This window comes from Melitaea cinxia, chromosome 11 (assembly GCF_905220565.1).
Source record: "Melitaea cinxia chromosome 11, ilMelCinx1.1, whole genome shotgun sequence".
Taxonomy (NCBI): Eukaryota; Metazoa; Arthropoda; class Insecta; order Lepidoptera; family Nymphalidae; genus Melitaea; species Melitaea cinxia.
Genome location: NC_059404.1, coordinates 10,820,693 through 10,837,490, shown reverse-complemented (window position 1 = coordinate 10,837,490; position 16,798 = coordinate 10,820,693). Strand labels below are relative to the sequence as shown.

Here is a 16,798-nt window from a genome sequence, read left to right as displayed (position 1 = left end):
CTGTCAAGTACAAGATATGGGCCTGAATATGGTGGTTCTAATGATCCTCGAAGACCATCCTTTCGAATAAAAACATGCTTGCAAGTTTTAAGGTTGTCATGTACAAATACAGAAGCTGGAGAATGTCGAGATGCTTCCTGGGGTCTCAGAAGTGACATGTTGTGCCTCAGTTGTGAGAGAAAGTCTGACGGCTTCAACTGGTTAGTATGAGTGGATTGAAGGAACTCACCGGGTACTCTCAAGCGCTCACCATATACCATCTCTGCTACAGAGCATTGCAGATCTTCTTTCCAGGCTGACCGCACACCGAGCAGGACCACGGGTAAGATATCCGTCCAGTGTTTCTCGTCGTGAGCCATGATTGCAGCCTTCAGAGTGCGATGGAACCGCTCGACCATTCCGTTAGCTGCTGGGTGGTATGCAGTCGTGTGGCGCAGCTGGACTCCGCATAGGTCTGTAAGAGCTTTGAAAATTTGAGATGTAAATTGCCGACCTCTGTCTGTCGACAAAGTCTGCGGGCAGCCAAAACGCGAAATCCATATTTCATAGAATGCCCTTGCCACAGTTTCAGCTGTTATGTCTTGAAGCGGCTGTACTTCTGGCCATCGTGTGTACCTATCGACAGCTGTAAGACAGTATCTGTAGTCGCGAGATGGTGGCATCGGGCCGATCAAATCTAAGTGCACGTGACTAAAACGCGATTGCGGTAGCTTGAAATTGTCTAGAGGTGTTGAAGTGTGACGGTGTACCTTTGACAGTTTGTTTGTTGCCGTTTGCAGCAGTGAGTCTGTAGTCCGTGGGCTGTCTGAACTGGCGCAGGAACCGACGCGGGAGAACACACAAATCAGAACCCGTATCTATTAAATATTGTACCTTAGTTTTCCGGTCCGTGATGAAAAGGCGACTGGTAGTGCCCCGACAGTCGTCTGTCGCCTCTACGAACTGCCGCTGTGGTTTCCCGACTTGTAAATACAAGGAGATCTACACTTCTTAGCCTTATCCCCGAAGCTATTATGGTACCAGCAAACACCAGGTGTACGGCTGCGGCTTCTACTCCTCGAACGATGTCCACCTCGATACGGACGGCGGCTACGTTGATTAATATTAAGTTGCGAAATTTGCTGGCTCAACTCAGTCCGGATGCGTGACGTAATCATACCTTCGATGCGCTTTACTAAGCTGTCGAAGTTGCTAGAAGCGGCGACGGCGGTGACGCTTGTACTCGCTACTTGCTGATGCAAAGGTGTCGATGTAACCTCGCATATTTTATCCGCTAGCTCCGCGGCATCCTCCAGACTACCGGATGTTTGAGACACAATAATTGCCTGAACATGTGGCGGTAAACGACTCGACCACAAACTGCGTAAAAACTCGTCCGTAACTCCGTCTGCCGCTAAAGTTTTTAAATGGCGTAAAAACTGCGACGGTTTTCTATCGCCTAATTCCTCGTGAGATAGGAGCTGGGTAATTTGATGTTGACGGGAAATAGATAAACGCTTAATAAGTTCTTGTTTTAATTTTTCGTATTTATTAGTCAATGGCGGATTCCTAACTATATCTTTAATTTCGCGTACGTACCTTTGTTCGAGCTGAGAGATAACGTGATAAAATTTCGTAGTATCCTCCTTAACGCCTGATATTTGAAATTGCGCCTCAGCTTGCACGAACCAAACCTCTGGGTCCTCCGGCCAAAATGGCGGCAAACGCACGGCTACCCTGTTCACCGTTGCATCGGTGGCGTCTATGTCCGCCATTGCATCTTTAAACTGCCCGTCGCGATCGGCGTTGGTCTTGCTCCCTTGTTCGTTCGGCATATTAATCACGTCGGGGTCACCAATGTGGGAGTGCGAGGGGGCTTCCAATCAAACCACACTTCCACCAAATATGCGTGTATATTAAGCCAAAGCGATAACACATACAATATATTGTACACGAATAAAGAAAGCAAAGCGCGCGTAGCGGAGTGGCACAGGTTCGGCGTAGATGAGTGTTTGCGTTGCTCTGGCGCGTGCGCTGGCCGACTGGAGACAGGCTCTCTCCCCGCGCCGCGCGCGTCCGCACCCCGCGGGCGCCTGGACCGGTTCGCGAGTAGGGATGTGAGTAGCGGCTAGTGATGTGCCGCCACAAATTAATTAGTACTATCATTGATGAGTTAGCTATAATTAGACAGATATTATTAATTTTATACTAAAACACAGTTTATATATATATATATATATATCGCCACATCACAATCGATGCTTGAAGTCCCCAGACATAACACTCAATTTTTTCACTATACGTGCTGCAACGCTTTGGAATCGCTTACCAAAAGTGATCCAAGAAAGCACTTCAATTTATGCTTTTAAGGACAAGCTAAGAAATTATCTTTACTCCGAATTTAGGAACCTCTCATAATGGATATAGTCTCAATGTGTGTATTTATGTATGTATGTATGTATGTACATGTTCATGTAAGTGTGTCTGTAGCCTGTACATCTATTTTATATTATTAATTTCTGATAATATTATAAGTGTGAATGTAAGTTTGTTTGTTATGCTTTCACGCCAAAACGACTAAACCGATCATCATGACACTTTGTACACATATTCTTGGATGTATTGGAAGTCACATGGAATACTTTTTATTTAAAATAATTCAATGCGAGCGAAGTCGTGGGTAAAAGCTAGTTCTGAATAAGTTTATCGATTTATAATCATTATTATTAATCACTCTAGCACTTCCGTGCCCCGCGATAACAGCAATTCTCACCACCATGGATATGTCTTCTAGAGATAAGTTTGCTCTTGCCAAATTTCTTTGTACATATGATTTTTACTTGCTTATTTTTTTTTAAGTGCAATAAAGAATAAATATGAGGTATATAAGCAGCTAAATATTACGAAGGGATTTTTGAAATCCACCTCAAACTTTTGCCAACAAATTTATATTTTATAACAACGAAATTATAGTACATATTTGAAATACGATTCACAACACTGAAAAATTATATGTAAATTGCTGCTCGATAGATAAAAAAAAAAAAATTCTATCGAATCGTGATCACGGATGATAAATACATACATTTTGAAAATTCCACGTATCCATGAATGCAGACGAACCATCGAAATTGCAAAATCGATCCACTGCGAGAAAAAAAAATTGCTTTGGAACTCTAAGTTTGGTGAGACCTAGAGATCACAGCAGCCTTTCGCAGTCCACTACTGGACATAGGCCTCCACAAGTTCACGCCAAAAATGGCGTGAAGTTGTGGAGTGTTTATATAAATGATTAATTATTAGTTTTACTTTAGCAATTTTAAGTGCAGATAAGATTTTCCGTATCATCATAAGATAAGCTCAAAAAATAGTTAAAATTTTTTGTTTTACATATTTTACTATTGTCAGAAGAAACTTTCAACCTTTTATTAATTTTGTTATAGATAAAAGGTCCCAAGTAACAATAAAATTTACGAATAAATGCAGTTCGAAACTTTTGATTGTTGGAACATATTGTATAATTTCGGCGCTTATTTAATATTTTCTTGGTATATTTATATAGCTCTGAATGTTGTTTCAAGATAATATGAAGTAAAAATAACTGTCGAACTGTAAAGACCTCACAATATTTATATATTTCATTCGTTGGATAAAGAAGTGGCTTGAAAGTACTAACTTTAAGTAACGCGCGTTGAGCTATCTCAAGAGATTTTAAAGTTGTTTTTGATGCTCCACCCCAAGATACAATGCAATATGAAATGATAGATTGACATAAAGCTAAGTATATTCTTTTTAAAATAGTTGGTTCAACAACATCTCGAGGATTTCTAAAAATGTAAGTTAACTTTCGAATTTTACTTGATAAATCATAAATATGCCGTTTAAAGTTAAGGTTACAGTCTATGGTAATACCTAGATATTTGACAAAATCCACTCGCCCAATAAAAGGGCAAGCGCAGTTTGAGCCTCGAACACAGGAATGACATATCAGTTTGTAGACCTCACCCGGCCCATTTATGTTGCGAACCGAATGCACCATATACTTGGTCTTTTCAATATTTATTGTTAATTTGTTATTTTGAAGCCATTCAATTACAACATCAAAACCATCCTGCGCAGCTGCAAAAACCTCAGACCATGAATCACCGACGAATACTAATGCATTATCATCCGCATACGATATCAATTTACCTTGTGAAAAAAACAAGGATGAGAGGTTATTGATATAAATCAAAAACAGTGTAGGACCTAGAATACTACCCTGTGGAACGCCATCCTCGACCTGAAGACAATTACTAACATAATATCGACACGTATACATTGTGTACGTTCCGAAAGGTAGCTACAACAACTGTAGTTGTTTACCTCTCACTCCCAATACCTCCAATTTAGAAATCAATTTGGGTGCCGAAATAGTGTCAAAGGCTTTCGCCAAGTCCAAAAAATGGATAAATTTTTTTTTCCTTTATCCAAATTTTGACTTATATAATCAGTTAGTGTAAATACTGCATCATCTGTTGATTTCCCCCTACGAAAACCAAACTGAGTTGACGAAATAATATTATTATTTTCTAAATAAACAGTGAGCCTATTATTTATAATTTTTTTCCAAAATTTTTGACAACGAGGGCAAAATAGATGCAGGTCTATAGTTCACAGGTAATTTTTTGTCTCCCCTTTTGTAAATCGGGTGTATCTCAGATTTTTTGAGGATTGTGGGAAAAATTCCCATATTCAAACATAAATTAAAAATGTGTTAATGGCGGAATTAAAAACTCTTTATGTTCCTTGATAAATATGTTAGAAATACCATTCCAACCAACAGTGGCAGAATTTTTCAAGCTGCCTATACATTGACTTATTTCATCCTGAGTTGTGTCTAACAAAACAAAAGAACTTAATCGCGATTCATTATTCCGCATCGATGATGAACAGTTATTTTGTTTATTTTGGCGAATGTAGGATTTTTCTGCTAATGTTTTAACAACTGTAATGAAATAGTCGTTAATTTCGTTTAGTGAGTTTAAGGACGAATCCGAAATATTTAACAACTCAATAGATGAATTACTGTCTCTGTTTGAAGTATTTAACCTATTTTTTATTAATTTCCACAACTTTTTATTATCATTTTTAGCATTACTTATTTCATTTTTTTCATAATTATTTTTTACCTTTTTTAATAGTGCATTTTACAGAAGTTTCGGTATCTGCTATAAGATATTTTTAGGATTAAGTTAAGACGGAAAAGTTTAGTTTTTTTATGTAATTTGTCTCTATGTTTTATACAACGTAATAGGCCCGGCGTTATCCAGGGTTTTTTAATATTCTCTTTCGTGATGACAAAGTGATGGAGACAGTATTTTTGTAAATAACCTCTTTAATCACATTAACAAAATATTCAATAGCATGGTTAGGATCATTAAAAGAAAAATAGGCACAAGATTAATTTTTAACAAATCAGTTTTAATATTAGGCGTGTTAACTTTGCTATAACTCGTGGTACTATAGACACGATCTACATTCATATTTACTGATATCATAACAGGAAAGTGGTCAGTTATTCTTGCCCGCGGAACAATAATTAAAGACGGGAAATTGGTCTTTATCAAAAAGTGATCCAAACAAGAATCGCTTACTTCGCGGGTTGTAAGATTATGACCAAGAAAAAGTCCGTGATAAGCAGCTAATGTTAGATATCTATCACTAATTAAATCCGTTTTTTTAATATAAATGTTTATATCACCTGTCAAAAAAATATTTTTAACTATGTTTAACGATGTTAGAAATAAATCAATGTTATGATACGACGGCGATCTGTAAATATATATAATTGCAATATCGTTTCCATGTGTCGAAATTAAACAGTTGCCTTCTTGAAATGAAGGTTCCTCTACAGAAAAAGACAAATTATCCCTGATATAAAGAGCAACGCCATCATTTTGTTTCTTGTTGCTTTGAGTTTTAAATGAGTTATAATTATTAAGTCCAGGTATAAAGAGAGAGTTACCATGCCAACTTTCAGTAAGAACCATCATATCAAATTCAATCCCTAACCTATGAATCAAAACCTCAAAATCGGACATATTTTTATAAATGCTACGCATATTTTGCCTGAGACTTTTAAAACTATTGGGGGAGTTCCCCACTAATTTATTACATCCATCAATATCGCATGCATGAACCTTGGAAGTAGAAATATCTTCAATTTCTTCCGAAATTTTTATTATATTATCGAATTAAAGAACATACTACGTATAAGTTCCATTAATAGTACGGGTAAACCCTTGACTAATAGTAGTAGGAAATGCCATTTATTATAGTAACTGCACTTAGAATGTGAAAGTTTACTGTTGTTAATTGTGTAATTGTAAATGTTAATGTGTGTAGATTGTGAATTAATTATAAAAAAAACATCTTAGAAACAAAATATAAATGAAAATGGATAACTTACGATTAACTAAAGTATACAAAAATAAGTTGTTTATTTCAAAATCTAGTCATATTGAACTTTTTACTTTATTAATATCTGCTTCCGTATTTATCTGTGGTGAATTTGCATCCTTTCGGAGGTAAATAACGCCATGTGAAGTCCAGCAGTAAGTGAAACCGTGACTTTTTTGGAACGTCCTTGCCAAGTAAAATAGTTTTTGAGTCCTAGTCGTTAGTGTCTCCGTCACGAAAATAGGATTTACAGGTTGATTAAATTGTAAGCATGATGTGTTCAATTTTTCTTCTTTTTTCTTAGACTTATTAAAGATATTGATGTTTTGCAATATTTTATCCTTCAGTAAAACTGTATTAAACTACACAATAATTGGTTTGTGCAATTTATCTTTTTTAGGATTAGTTCTGTGTATATCCTTGATACTGTTAGAATTAACATCCAAATTTAATACTTTACCGAGATTTTTTACCACATTACAGAGTCTTTCTTTTGTTTCGTTCTCCAATTTAGGGACATTTTTAATTTCAAGACCAGTTGATCTAGATTTACGCTCCAAGTAATCTATTCTGTCCTCAAGGTGCGCTATAGTTTTTTTATCCTTATTTTTTTGCTGTTCAAGATTTTTAATTTGTATCAAAAATTAAAAAAAGGATAACAAGGTTCCACAACCACCTTGGAACTTAAGAAGCCGACCGATGGCGGGATAACCATCCAACTGCTGGCTTTGAAATACACAGGCCGAAGACGGGCAGCAGCGTCTTCGGTGCGACAAAGCCAGTACTGCGGTCACCAACCCGCCTGCCCAGCGTGGTGACTATGGGCAAAACACATGAGTTCACGTTATTTTTGGCGTAAACTTGTGGAGGCCTATGTCCAGCAGTGGACTGTATAGGCTGTAATGATGATGATGATCAAAAATTCATCATATTTACTAGACATTAGTTCTATACTTTTCTTCAATTCCGCGTTCTGCTCGTTTAATCCCTCAATAACAGCCCTAAGTTGCGCAAAGTTTCCTTCCTGATTTTTAGAAAACGCTGCAAACATATCCTGAATAACAAGAGACAAATTGTGATCTCCATCTCTTTTCCTTTTTTTTCGTTCCGTGACACTTACAAGGTTCACGAGAGACGACATGTCAGGTTCCGATGAGTGCTGTCGCAGCGGAGACACGTTTTCAGTTATATTTTCAGTCTCGGAAACTACGTCACAAAGTGCCGACGAAGCAGGAGGAGTACGGTCAAGCGGCATAGTGACAGTTGAAATGTAACAGTGCACAACAAACACAAGGTGACAAATGACACACCGGCAACACCGAAAGTAGCAAAATAAAAAAAATCTATGGAGTTGTCCTCTCAGAGGCAATGTAATATCGCTATAATTAGTTGTGCAGTCTGTGTCGCCTACTCTTTGTTACAATACGTAAAATACGTCACCGCGCGTCAAAGCACACGATAATGTCGCTTCTGCTCGCTACATAACGGTGAGAATTCCGTGCACTGCGCGTAAAGTAATTTGTTATTTACCCACCAGCCGATCAATTGTGAATTATTAATGTTTCATTGTTAAATTTGGTTAACTTCAATTTATGCACTGATTACTGTTTTCTTTTTGAGAAATTCACTTCACACACTACCTATAATCACTATAACTAATTTTATCTTAAATTACTTGGAATTGAGATTGAGTATGTATAGATATTTAAACACGGAGTAATTGTAGACGGGTGATGACTGTGCGAATGCCGGGGGAAGGATAATATTTGATTTGTATAAATATTTTTTTTCGATTTGGATGTCTGTCCTTGTGGGTCTCAACACCGCGCCTCGGAAAGTACGTTAAGCCGTCGGTCCCGTTTGTTATCATAAATAATTCATCAATATATCATAATAATTAATAAGAGATCATTTTGAATTATTACACATACTAATTATTTATTATTTAACATTAACTGGGGTTAGGGGACGGCAGGAAATATCGGCTATAAAAAATAGCAGTTCAACTGGGAAAGTGCCTCAACCTTACAGATAATCACAGCTAAATAATATTGTTTTCAAGCAATGTTGTGTTCCTGTGGTGAGTAAAGTGACCAGAGCTCCTGGGGGATTGGGAGTAGGGTTAGCAACGCACTTGCTATGTTTGTGGTGTTGCAGGCGTAGTAGGAACTTAACATCAGGTGAGTTGTTTGACGACCACGACTGTATAAAAAAATATAGAGTTATCTAAAACTTTTAGCTACTTGCGAAAAACTACTGCATTTTTATTAACCGACTTCCAAAAAAGGAGGAGGTTCTCAATTCGACTGTGTATTTTTTTTTTTTTTATGTATGTTACATCAGAACTTTTGACCGGGTAGACCGATTTCAACAAATTTTGTTTTAATCGAAAGATGGTGTGTGCCGATTGGTCCCATTTAAATTTTTTTGAGATCTAACAACTACTTTTCGAGTTATATCTAATAATGCGTTTTTACTTGACGCTTTTTTCGTCGACCTACGTTGTATTATACCGCATAACTTTCTACTTGATGTACCGATTTTGCTAATTCTTTTTTTGTTGGAAAGGGGATATCCCTAGTTTGGTACCATGATAAGGAAACCAGGATCTGATGATGGGATCCCAGAGAAATCGAGAGAAACTCTTGAAAATCCGCAATAACTTTTTATTAGGTGTACCGATTTTAATGATTTTTAATTTAATCGAAAGCCGATGTTTATCATGTGGTCACATTTAAATTTCATCGAGATCTGATAACTACTTTTTGAGTAATCTTTGATAATGCGTTGTTACTTGACTATTTTTTCGTCGATCTACGTTGTATTACTCGTCGATGTAATTGAAGTCGGTTTTTTTTTCGTTTGCGAGCAAACACAATTATGTTTATACGTTTTTTTTGAGTATTGAAAAAGTATTAGGTCTTATTGAAACGTATATTTATTTCAAAATATTAATCAGAAGTACTAAACTTTAAATATAGATTTTAATAAAACAAACATTACTGTCTGCGTGGTATTTTAACTTGTAATTTTAGGATATTGAGTAGTAAACGTTAGTCCACAATTTGTTTTCAGTTTTCCTATAATGTGATATTATACAATATACATGTATCGTACATGTATAATTTTGGGGTTATTTTGTGTGATTATTATATTTGTAATCATTTTACGTCCTTGTATTTTCTAGACGATTATTCACTGGATTAAAAAAAAACAAGTCATCGTTGAGATTAGATATAAATCAGTATTTAAGGCTTGCGTTCGATTGCAAAACAACACACTGTCTTCCAAAATGAAACTTTTCATCGTCGTCCTTGGCCTTGCTCTAGCTGTTACAGCAGAAGAAACTATCTTCGCTGATTACCATCTAGAGGTCGGCATCCCCGAAAGGGCTCGCATAGACGCTGCTGAGGCGGCAGTGGACTTCGATGGTTCCAGGATCATTGGAGGGCAGGTTACGGCCCAAGGGGCTATTCCCCATTTGGTATGTTTGATAATTTTTAGTCAATAGCTCTAACTATCTGGGTTTTACGTCTATTATTTAATAAAATTTTTGTAATTTTTAAAGGCTGTTCTACGAATCACATTGACCAACGGACAAATATCAACTTGCGGATCTTCTCTTATTAGTAACACCAGACTGGTCACTGCTGCTCATTGTTGGAGAAGTCGTAGTTACCAAGCTAGTCGTTTTACCGTCGTTCTTGGAACTGTTAACTACAGTTTTGGTGGCGTTCGTATCGACACCAACGATGTTGTTACGCATCCCAATTATAACACGAATAACCTCAATAACAATGTTGCTGTGATTCGCATCAGTTCCGTTACTTTCAACAGTAAGTCAGTTTTTATAGTATAATAAAATTTTAAATTCTATCAGTCTTAACTCTTGCTAGATTTTTATTTTATACTAGTTGTTCCTGCGACTTCGTCAGCGTGGAGTTAAAAAAAATTGTTAAGTTACAGGAAACAAGAGCCAGACAGACAGACAGACGAAAATTGTAAAAAATGTCATTTTGGTATATGTACCATTTATTCATATGCATTTAAAAAGCGATTATTTTAACATTACAAACTCACTCCGATTTTATTAATTTTTATCGATGTTTTGAGTTTATAATATCACTAGTTGAAATAAATACTTTTTATCACGAATTTTATATAGGACCGCGTAATCTGATTTATGAAAGTTGCGTAACTTAAAATGATTTATTAACCGATTTCAAAAAAGGAGGAGGTTACTCAATTCGACCGTATATATATATTTTTTATGTATGTTCGGGGATAACTTCGTCGTTTATGACCCGATTTTGATAATTCTTTTTTTGTTTGAAAGGAGATATCTCAAGGGTGGTACAATGATAAGGAAACCAGGATCTGATGATAGAATCCTAAAGAAAGCGAGGGGAAACATCGAAAATCGTAGTGACGACTTCATGCATGTAGTATATGCATACGACTATGTGCATTTGTTAATTTTTTTCGTCTACGTTGTATTACTTGTCGATGTAATTGAAGTCGTTTTTTTTTTTTCGTTTTGCTAGCAAACACAATTATTTAATAATAAGGTTTCTTTGGTTTTTGATTAAATTGTATTTGATACGAAATATTACAGCTGTGTATTATGTCATGACTGTATTCAATAAAAAATAAACTGAAGAAACGTATTTCCTTAGACAACATTCGGCCCATCGCGTTAGCCACTGGCTCCAACGACTATGTCGGTGCTACGGCTGTAGCTGCTGGTTTCGGAAGTACGAGTGATTGTAAGTTTATTTTACTTTCTATTAATATTTAGTTTTTAAGTTGTGAATTGTAAATATGTATAATATTGTAAATATGTATAATATTCAAAAATTTATAAGTAAATGTGTTAACCTTTACATATTATTCGACTTCATTTGTTTTGTTTTTTTTTTTACTTTTTTTGTTTATATTGCGACTATAGTAGCATTTTAATTAATCTTTTGATAATTATTTATTAATTTCAGTCGGCGCAGTATCAACTGTAGCGAGACATGTAAGCCTGCAAGTAATTGATAACAACACATGTGCTAGATCATATGTTGCCGGCATTGTCGTCGATTCCACTTTATGCACGTCTAATAGCGGTGGCAGAAGCCCCTGTTTAGGTGACTCAGGAGGCCCTCTCGCGATCGGCAATACATTGGTCAGTATTTTTTTCTGTCCTCGGCTTTATTTTATACCAGTAACGACTTCCCTTTTTGCTTTATTCAAATACAATTTTATTTGTTTACTTTTAAAAAACTTTACATTACACATTCCGTTACTAAAAATATAACTACATTGAAGGACAACGCTTACAATTAATACTTAATTAAATAACGTATTTTGTTTTTGCGCAGATTGGTATCGCTTCCTTCAATTCGATCCACGGTTGCACGACAGGTCCAGCTGGTTTTGCCAGAGTTACCTCGTTTGCTTCTTGGCTCAGCGCACAATAGACTTCACGTGCTATTATTTAAATAAATATTTCGATTTAACTTTATTTTCTTTGATTGTTTCATTACAACACCTCTACTATTTAACTATTCGAAGACTTAGGTTTGTTTACATTTAATTATTAACCTGCAGAATAAATATTGTTTTAAAATTGGAGTACACCAACCTTTTGAAAAAAATATAACATATCATACATGACATTGAATTGGGCACAGCTCTTAATTTTTCATTAATGTATAAAATATTAAGCTAATATCCTTAATGATTAAAATTTAAGTTTAAAATAAATAACGTCTAAGTTAAAAAACATTATTTGTTACAAGAAAATATATAATATTATTTTATTACCTACACTGTCACAAAATTGCTTCAGAAAAAGTATTTACTATCAAAATTATCTTCTCCTTAATAGTAGCTCCGATTCTTCGTCTATATGAAAAGATTGCCAGAGCTCTTCGGGAGGGTCATGACCATGAGTAGTGTCAGCAATGTATTTGCGATTCTTCTAGTGTTGTAGGCGTCTATAGGCGACGGTAACCGCTAACTATCAGATGACAATATGCTTGTATACCTCTCTAATTGTACACAAAAAAAAGTTTTGCTAAATTAGTTGAGTCGATTGACCTGATCCTTCTTAATGAGTTCGCAGTTATTCCGTCTTCACAAGTTTTATTCTATTACGCAATACGAGAGATATCTTCATCTCTAAAAATCAATGTGTAAGCCCCTATAAAAGTTATCGACTGGCGAAAAACTCTCATTTTGAGGTGATGACGTGTATTCCCAAGTTTTGTTAAAAGACAGGGAGATGTGCAAAGGCGAATATAGAAGTGTATTTGTTTGTGTTAACTTTTTTGTTTATACTAGCAAAATTCTTCTTTTCACATTGAAAATAAGACAAAAGAATAGAGTTAAGTGCGTAAATTAATCTTATTCGATATTAAAAAGGTTTTTTTAAAATAGTTATTATTAATATTTGTAAATGGTTAATATTTATATTTTTAACCGACTCGACCAAAAAGGAGGAGGTTCTCAATTCGATTGTATTTTTTTTATGTATGTTTCTTCAGAACTTTTGACTGAGTGGACCACCGATTTTGTTAAAAAAAATTAATCAAAAGGTGGTGCATGTCATTTGGTCCCATTTAAATTTCTACGCCCCCGAGGATTAGAGTGGTATTAGTGAAAATTAAATTTTACAGGACGAGCAATAAACAGTTTTTCTGTTATATCGCGTGTCTTAAACGGGCTATAATATTGTATTGTACATCATAATTTTTAGCATTTTTTATATAACATGTAGCTTATTGTTTTCTAATGTTTACGCGAATTTTACTCATTTAATGAAACAACTTTTTTCGGATTTTATCGCGGTTTATTATTATCTTTTGATTCCCGACGTTTCGGATACTTTACAGCAACCATAGTCACGGGGGGACTGAGGTGTCAGACGTCCCAACGTTACAAAGTTATTCGAAACTACCCGACATACATCAATATCTTATATAGTCCCATCTACGCAGAATGTGCTAATTGAGTCTTTAATCTGTAGTGAATTATGCTTGGTTTTTGATTTAATTATATTAATAATGGGGTCCCAAGCAGGTGGTAATTGCCAGCCATCTTCTCTATTGAAATTTGGATGTTTTTTAATTTCAATAGCCTCACGGATCATCCTTGGTTGGAATCGGTGTTCTTTTGCGAGGATCTGTGGTCTATCGAATCTAATATAATGGCTAGCTGTGTCTAGACTGTGTTCACAGATTGCGGACTTAGTATAGCGACGATGTTTTAAGTCAGCTATATGTTCTTTAACGCGAGTTTTGATCGATCGTTTTGTTTGTCCTATATAAGAGAGACCACAGTCACAATCAAGCTTGTATACTCCTGCATCTTGTAAGGGTATATGACACTTGACAGATGGTAAAAATTGACTTATCGTTTTTGGCGGCTTGAAAAAAGTTTTTATAGAAGCTCGCTTTAAGATGAAGCCAATCTTGTCAGTGACCCCTTTCATAAAAGGTAGCACAGCAGGTACTCGTTCGACGGTGGCTGGTTTCACACGTTCACTGCGATGAGGACGCGGTACCCGAAGCTTGTTGTCTCGCAGTACTTGCTTGACATGTTGAAGTTCGGTCTCCAGGTGTCGCTCATCGCAGATCCCTCGTGCTCTCTGAAACAAAGATTTACCCACGGTAGCTAACTGTGTTGGATGATGGTGTGATTCACCGTTTAAGTACCTATCCGTATGGGTATGCTTTCTATACACTGTATGGCTTAAGGTATTGTTGGGATTACGGATGACTAATACATCTAAGAAAGCTAAAGATTTATTTGCCTCCAACTCCATTGTGAATTGAATTTTGGAATTTATGGAGTTAAGATGGTGTAAGAATATGGATACTTTATCAGATGGTAATATTGTGAAAGTATCATCTACATACCGTTTGTAGAACCTGGGTGTTATGGGCGAGGTACGCAGAGCAGTCTCCTCGAAGTCCTCCATAAATATGTCGGCAACAACGGGGGATACTGGTGAACCCATCGCTACGCCATCTACTTGCTTGTAGAACTGATTATTCCACAACATGTAGCCAGATGTAAGGCAATGCTTGAGAAGGTCAGCATATTCTATCGGCATGTCATTTTCCTTCAGCTTTCTTGACACAATACTAATGCAATCTTCAACCGGTAAGCATGTAAAGAGTGATTGCACATCAAAACTAACCATAGTTTCATTGTCACTGAGATGTAGATGTTTGATCTCATTAACAAAGTGGTACGAATCCCGTGTATGTGCTCTGGTTTGTCCACGCAGTGGCGAAAGTACATGGGCAACATGTTTAGCCAGTCTGTAGGCTGGTTGGTGAGTCGATCTGGCTTACAATTGGACGGAGTGGAGCATTAGCCTTGTGTATTTTTGGCAAACCATACAGCTTAGGTGGTTTTGGAAAGAAGGAATCAAAGATTTGACGTCTAGATTCAACGACTCGGAGTACTAAGTAAGAGGTACAGTTTCTAACTTTGTTTGTTTGTAGGGGGTAATCTTCGCAAATACTGATCCGATCACGAAAATTCTTTTACTAATAGAAAGCTACACTATTCATGAGTGATAGAGGCTATATTTTATTGTTATTGAATAGACAAATCCGTGTAAAATAATAGTATATGTAAATCAAGCCGGAGAAATGCGAGCGGGATGAAAACTTTACTATATATTTGCATCACAAAAATAATTAACGACCAACGAAGTAGGCACGGGGCGGCTAGTATTAAATAAAAGGAAAAGGTTTAACATATAACTTGAGCCAGCCAAATGTACGTCCAAGATCCAAACAGATAAAAATGAAAGCAATTACATTCAAAATGTTTAGCAATTACATTTTCAAATTCAATATCGATTATGACAGACTGTCCTTCGACAAAATTATCAAAATACCTATGTAATTGTACCGATTAGTTTTTACCATTACTATTTTTAAGTATAGATATCGTTAGATAATTTTAATGAATTGAAAAAGTGTAAACGATTTAAAATGTTTTTAATTGTTATGTAAACTACAGTACTCGTTGATATGTTTTCTTTATGAAAAAAATAATCAAATATAAAAGATATTTAATTATAATAATCCAAAATTATTTCTAAAAGTATATAATTATAGTTCTAATATATATAGTACTGTAGTACACTACTTATAATTGTGTTTGCTCGCAAACGAAAAAAAAACCGACTTCAATTACATCGACACGTAATACAGCGTAGGTAGACGAAAAAAGTCAAGTAAATACGCGTTATCAAAGATTACTCAAAAATTCATAATAAAATCTCGATGAAATTGAAATGTAACCACATGATACACATCAGCTTTTAATTAAATTAAAAACCATAAAAATTGGTACTCCCAGTAAAAGGCAGTATAATACAATGTAGGTCGCGAAAAAATAGTCAAGTAAGAACGTATTATTAGCTATAAATCGAAAAATAATTGTTAGATCTCAAATAAATTGACTCCCTCGGGGAGTAAAGTCGTAAAGTGCTGTTACCATTGTTTTAATGTTTTTGCATTTTCTGCATCTATCGAGGTTTCAATATGTCGAGTCAGTTTGACGGGCCATCAGCCCATAACAATAATCTTAGCCTACTCCTCTCCGAGCAAATCCCTATTAGAAAGTGACTTAAGATCACTACTCTCGTTGGACGTCGCGGTCATTCTGGCCGGCGACTTAAACTGTAAACACCCCCGCTGGAATTCTCGTAGAACAAATACCAAAGGTAGGGAACTAGACAGACTGACGTCACTACCGACCTTCGACTTCGAAGTGATCGCCCCTATGACGCCCACTTGCTACCCCGATAGGAACGGTGACTTACCCGACATACTCGATATAGCGATCTTGAGGGGAGTGACCTTACAGTTACGAACCATAGAGACGTTATCCGAGTTAGACTCTGACCATCGCCTCGTCCTAATCCAGCTAGGACCAGACACGGATCTCCTCCAACCCACTAAGATCATAATAGATTTCAAAAAACTCGACATCGAGTTAAATAATACTGATTCCAAGGAGAATTTGAATAGAATACCCGACACAATTGACTCCGTAGATAAATCTCACCTCTTTTATTAAAGAAAAGATCGATCACTGCTCAAGGGAAATTCCTAATCGCCCTGGAGAGCGATGGGAACTCTCAGAGGAGTTGAAAGACCTGATCAGGCGCAAGAACGCGCAGACTATGACACTTACCCGACTGGCGACAATCGGAGGAAACTCCGTACCCTACAGAGGGAGGTGAAAGCACGCTTCGCCGAACTCAGGGATGACCGCCACAGTAGGCGCCTCGGAGAGCTCACGCCTTCGCACACAGCTTACTGGTCGCTAGCGCGAACTCTCCGAAGCGACACTGTCACCACGA

At 36.4% G+C, this 16,798-nt stretch overlaps 2 protein-coding genes across 2 annotated transcripts; one reads left to right on the top strand and one right to left on the bottom strand.

Moving 5' to 3' along the window:
- The first annotated feature begins 9,712 nt into the window (after positions 1 to 9,712).
- On the top strand, positions 9,713 to 11,921 carry LOC123657598 (collagenase-like). Its single transcript, XM_045593120.1, has 5 exons — positions 9,713 to 9,904; positions 9,989 to 10,256; positions 11,097 to 11,186; positions 11,412 to 11,590; positions 11,787 to 11,921. Exons 1-5 carry the CDS (start codon positions 9,713 to 9,715, stop codon positions 11,883 to 11,885), a joined length of 828 nt encoding a protein of 275 aa, XP_045449076.1. The 3' UTR covers positions 11,886 to 11,921.
- Positions 11,922 to 13,408: 1,487 nt separating this feature from the next.
- Positions 13,409 to 14,692, bottom strand: LOC123658086 (the record flags this gene model as incomplete). Its single annotated transcript, XM_045593558.1, has 1 exon — positions 13,409 to 14,692. A coding segment is annotated over exon 1 (1,206 nt), but the record flags the coding sequence as incomplete, so codon positions are not given.
- Between the last annotated feature and the right edge of the window lie 2,106 nt (positions 14,693 to 16,798).

Excerpts from the sequence above, each read along its gene's own strand:
- LOC123657598 (XM_045593120.1), top strand. The coding sequence starts at position 9,713 with ATGAAACTTTTCATCGTCGTCCTTGGCCTTGCTCTAGCTGTTACAGCA. Across the intron at positions 9,905-9,988 it reads AAGGGGCTATTCCCCATTTG|GCTGTTCTACGAATCACATT; the intron begins GTATGTTTGATA and ends TAATTTTTAAAG. Across the intron at positions 10,257-11,096 it reads CAGTTCCGTTACTTTCAACA|ACAACATTCGGCCCATCGCG; the intron begins GTAAGTCAGTTT and ends GTATTTCCTTAG.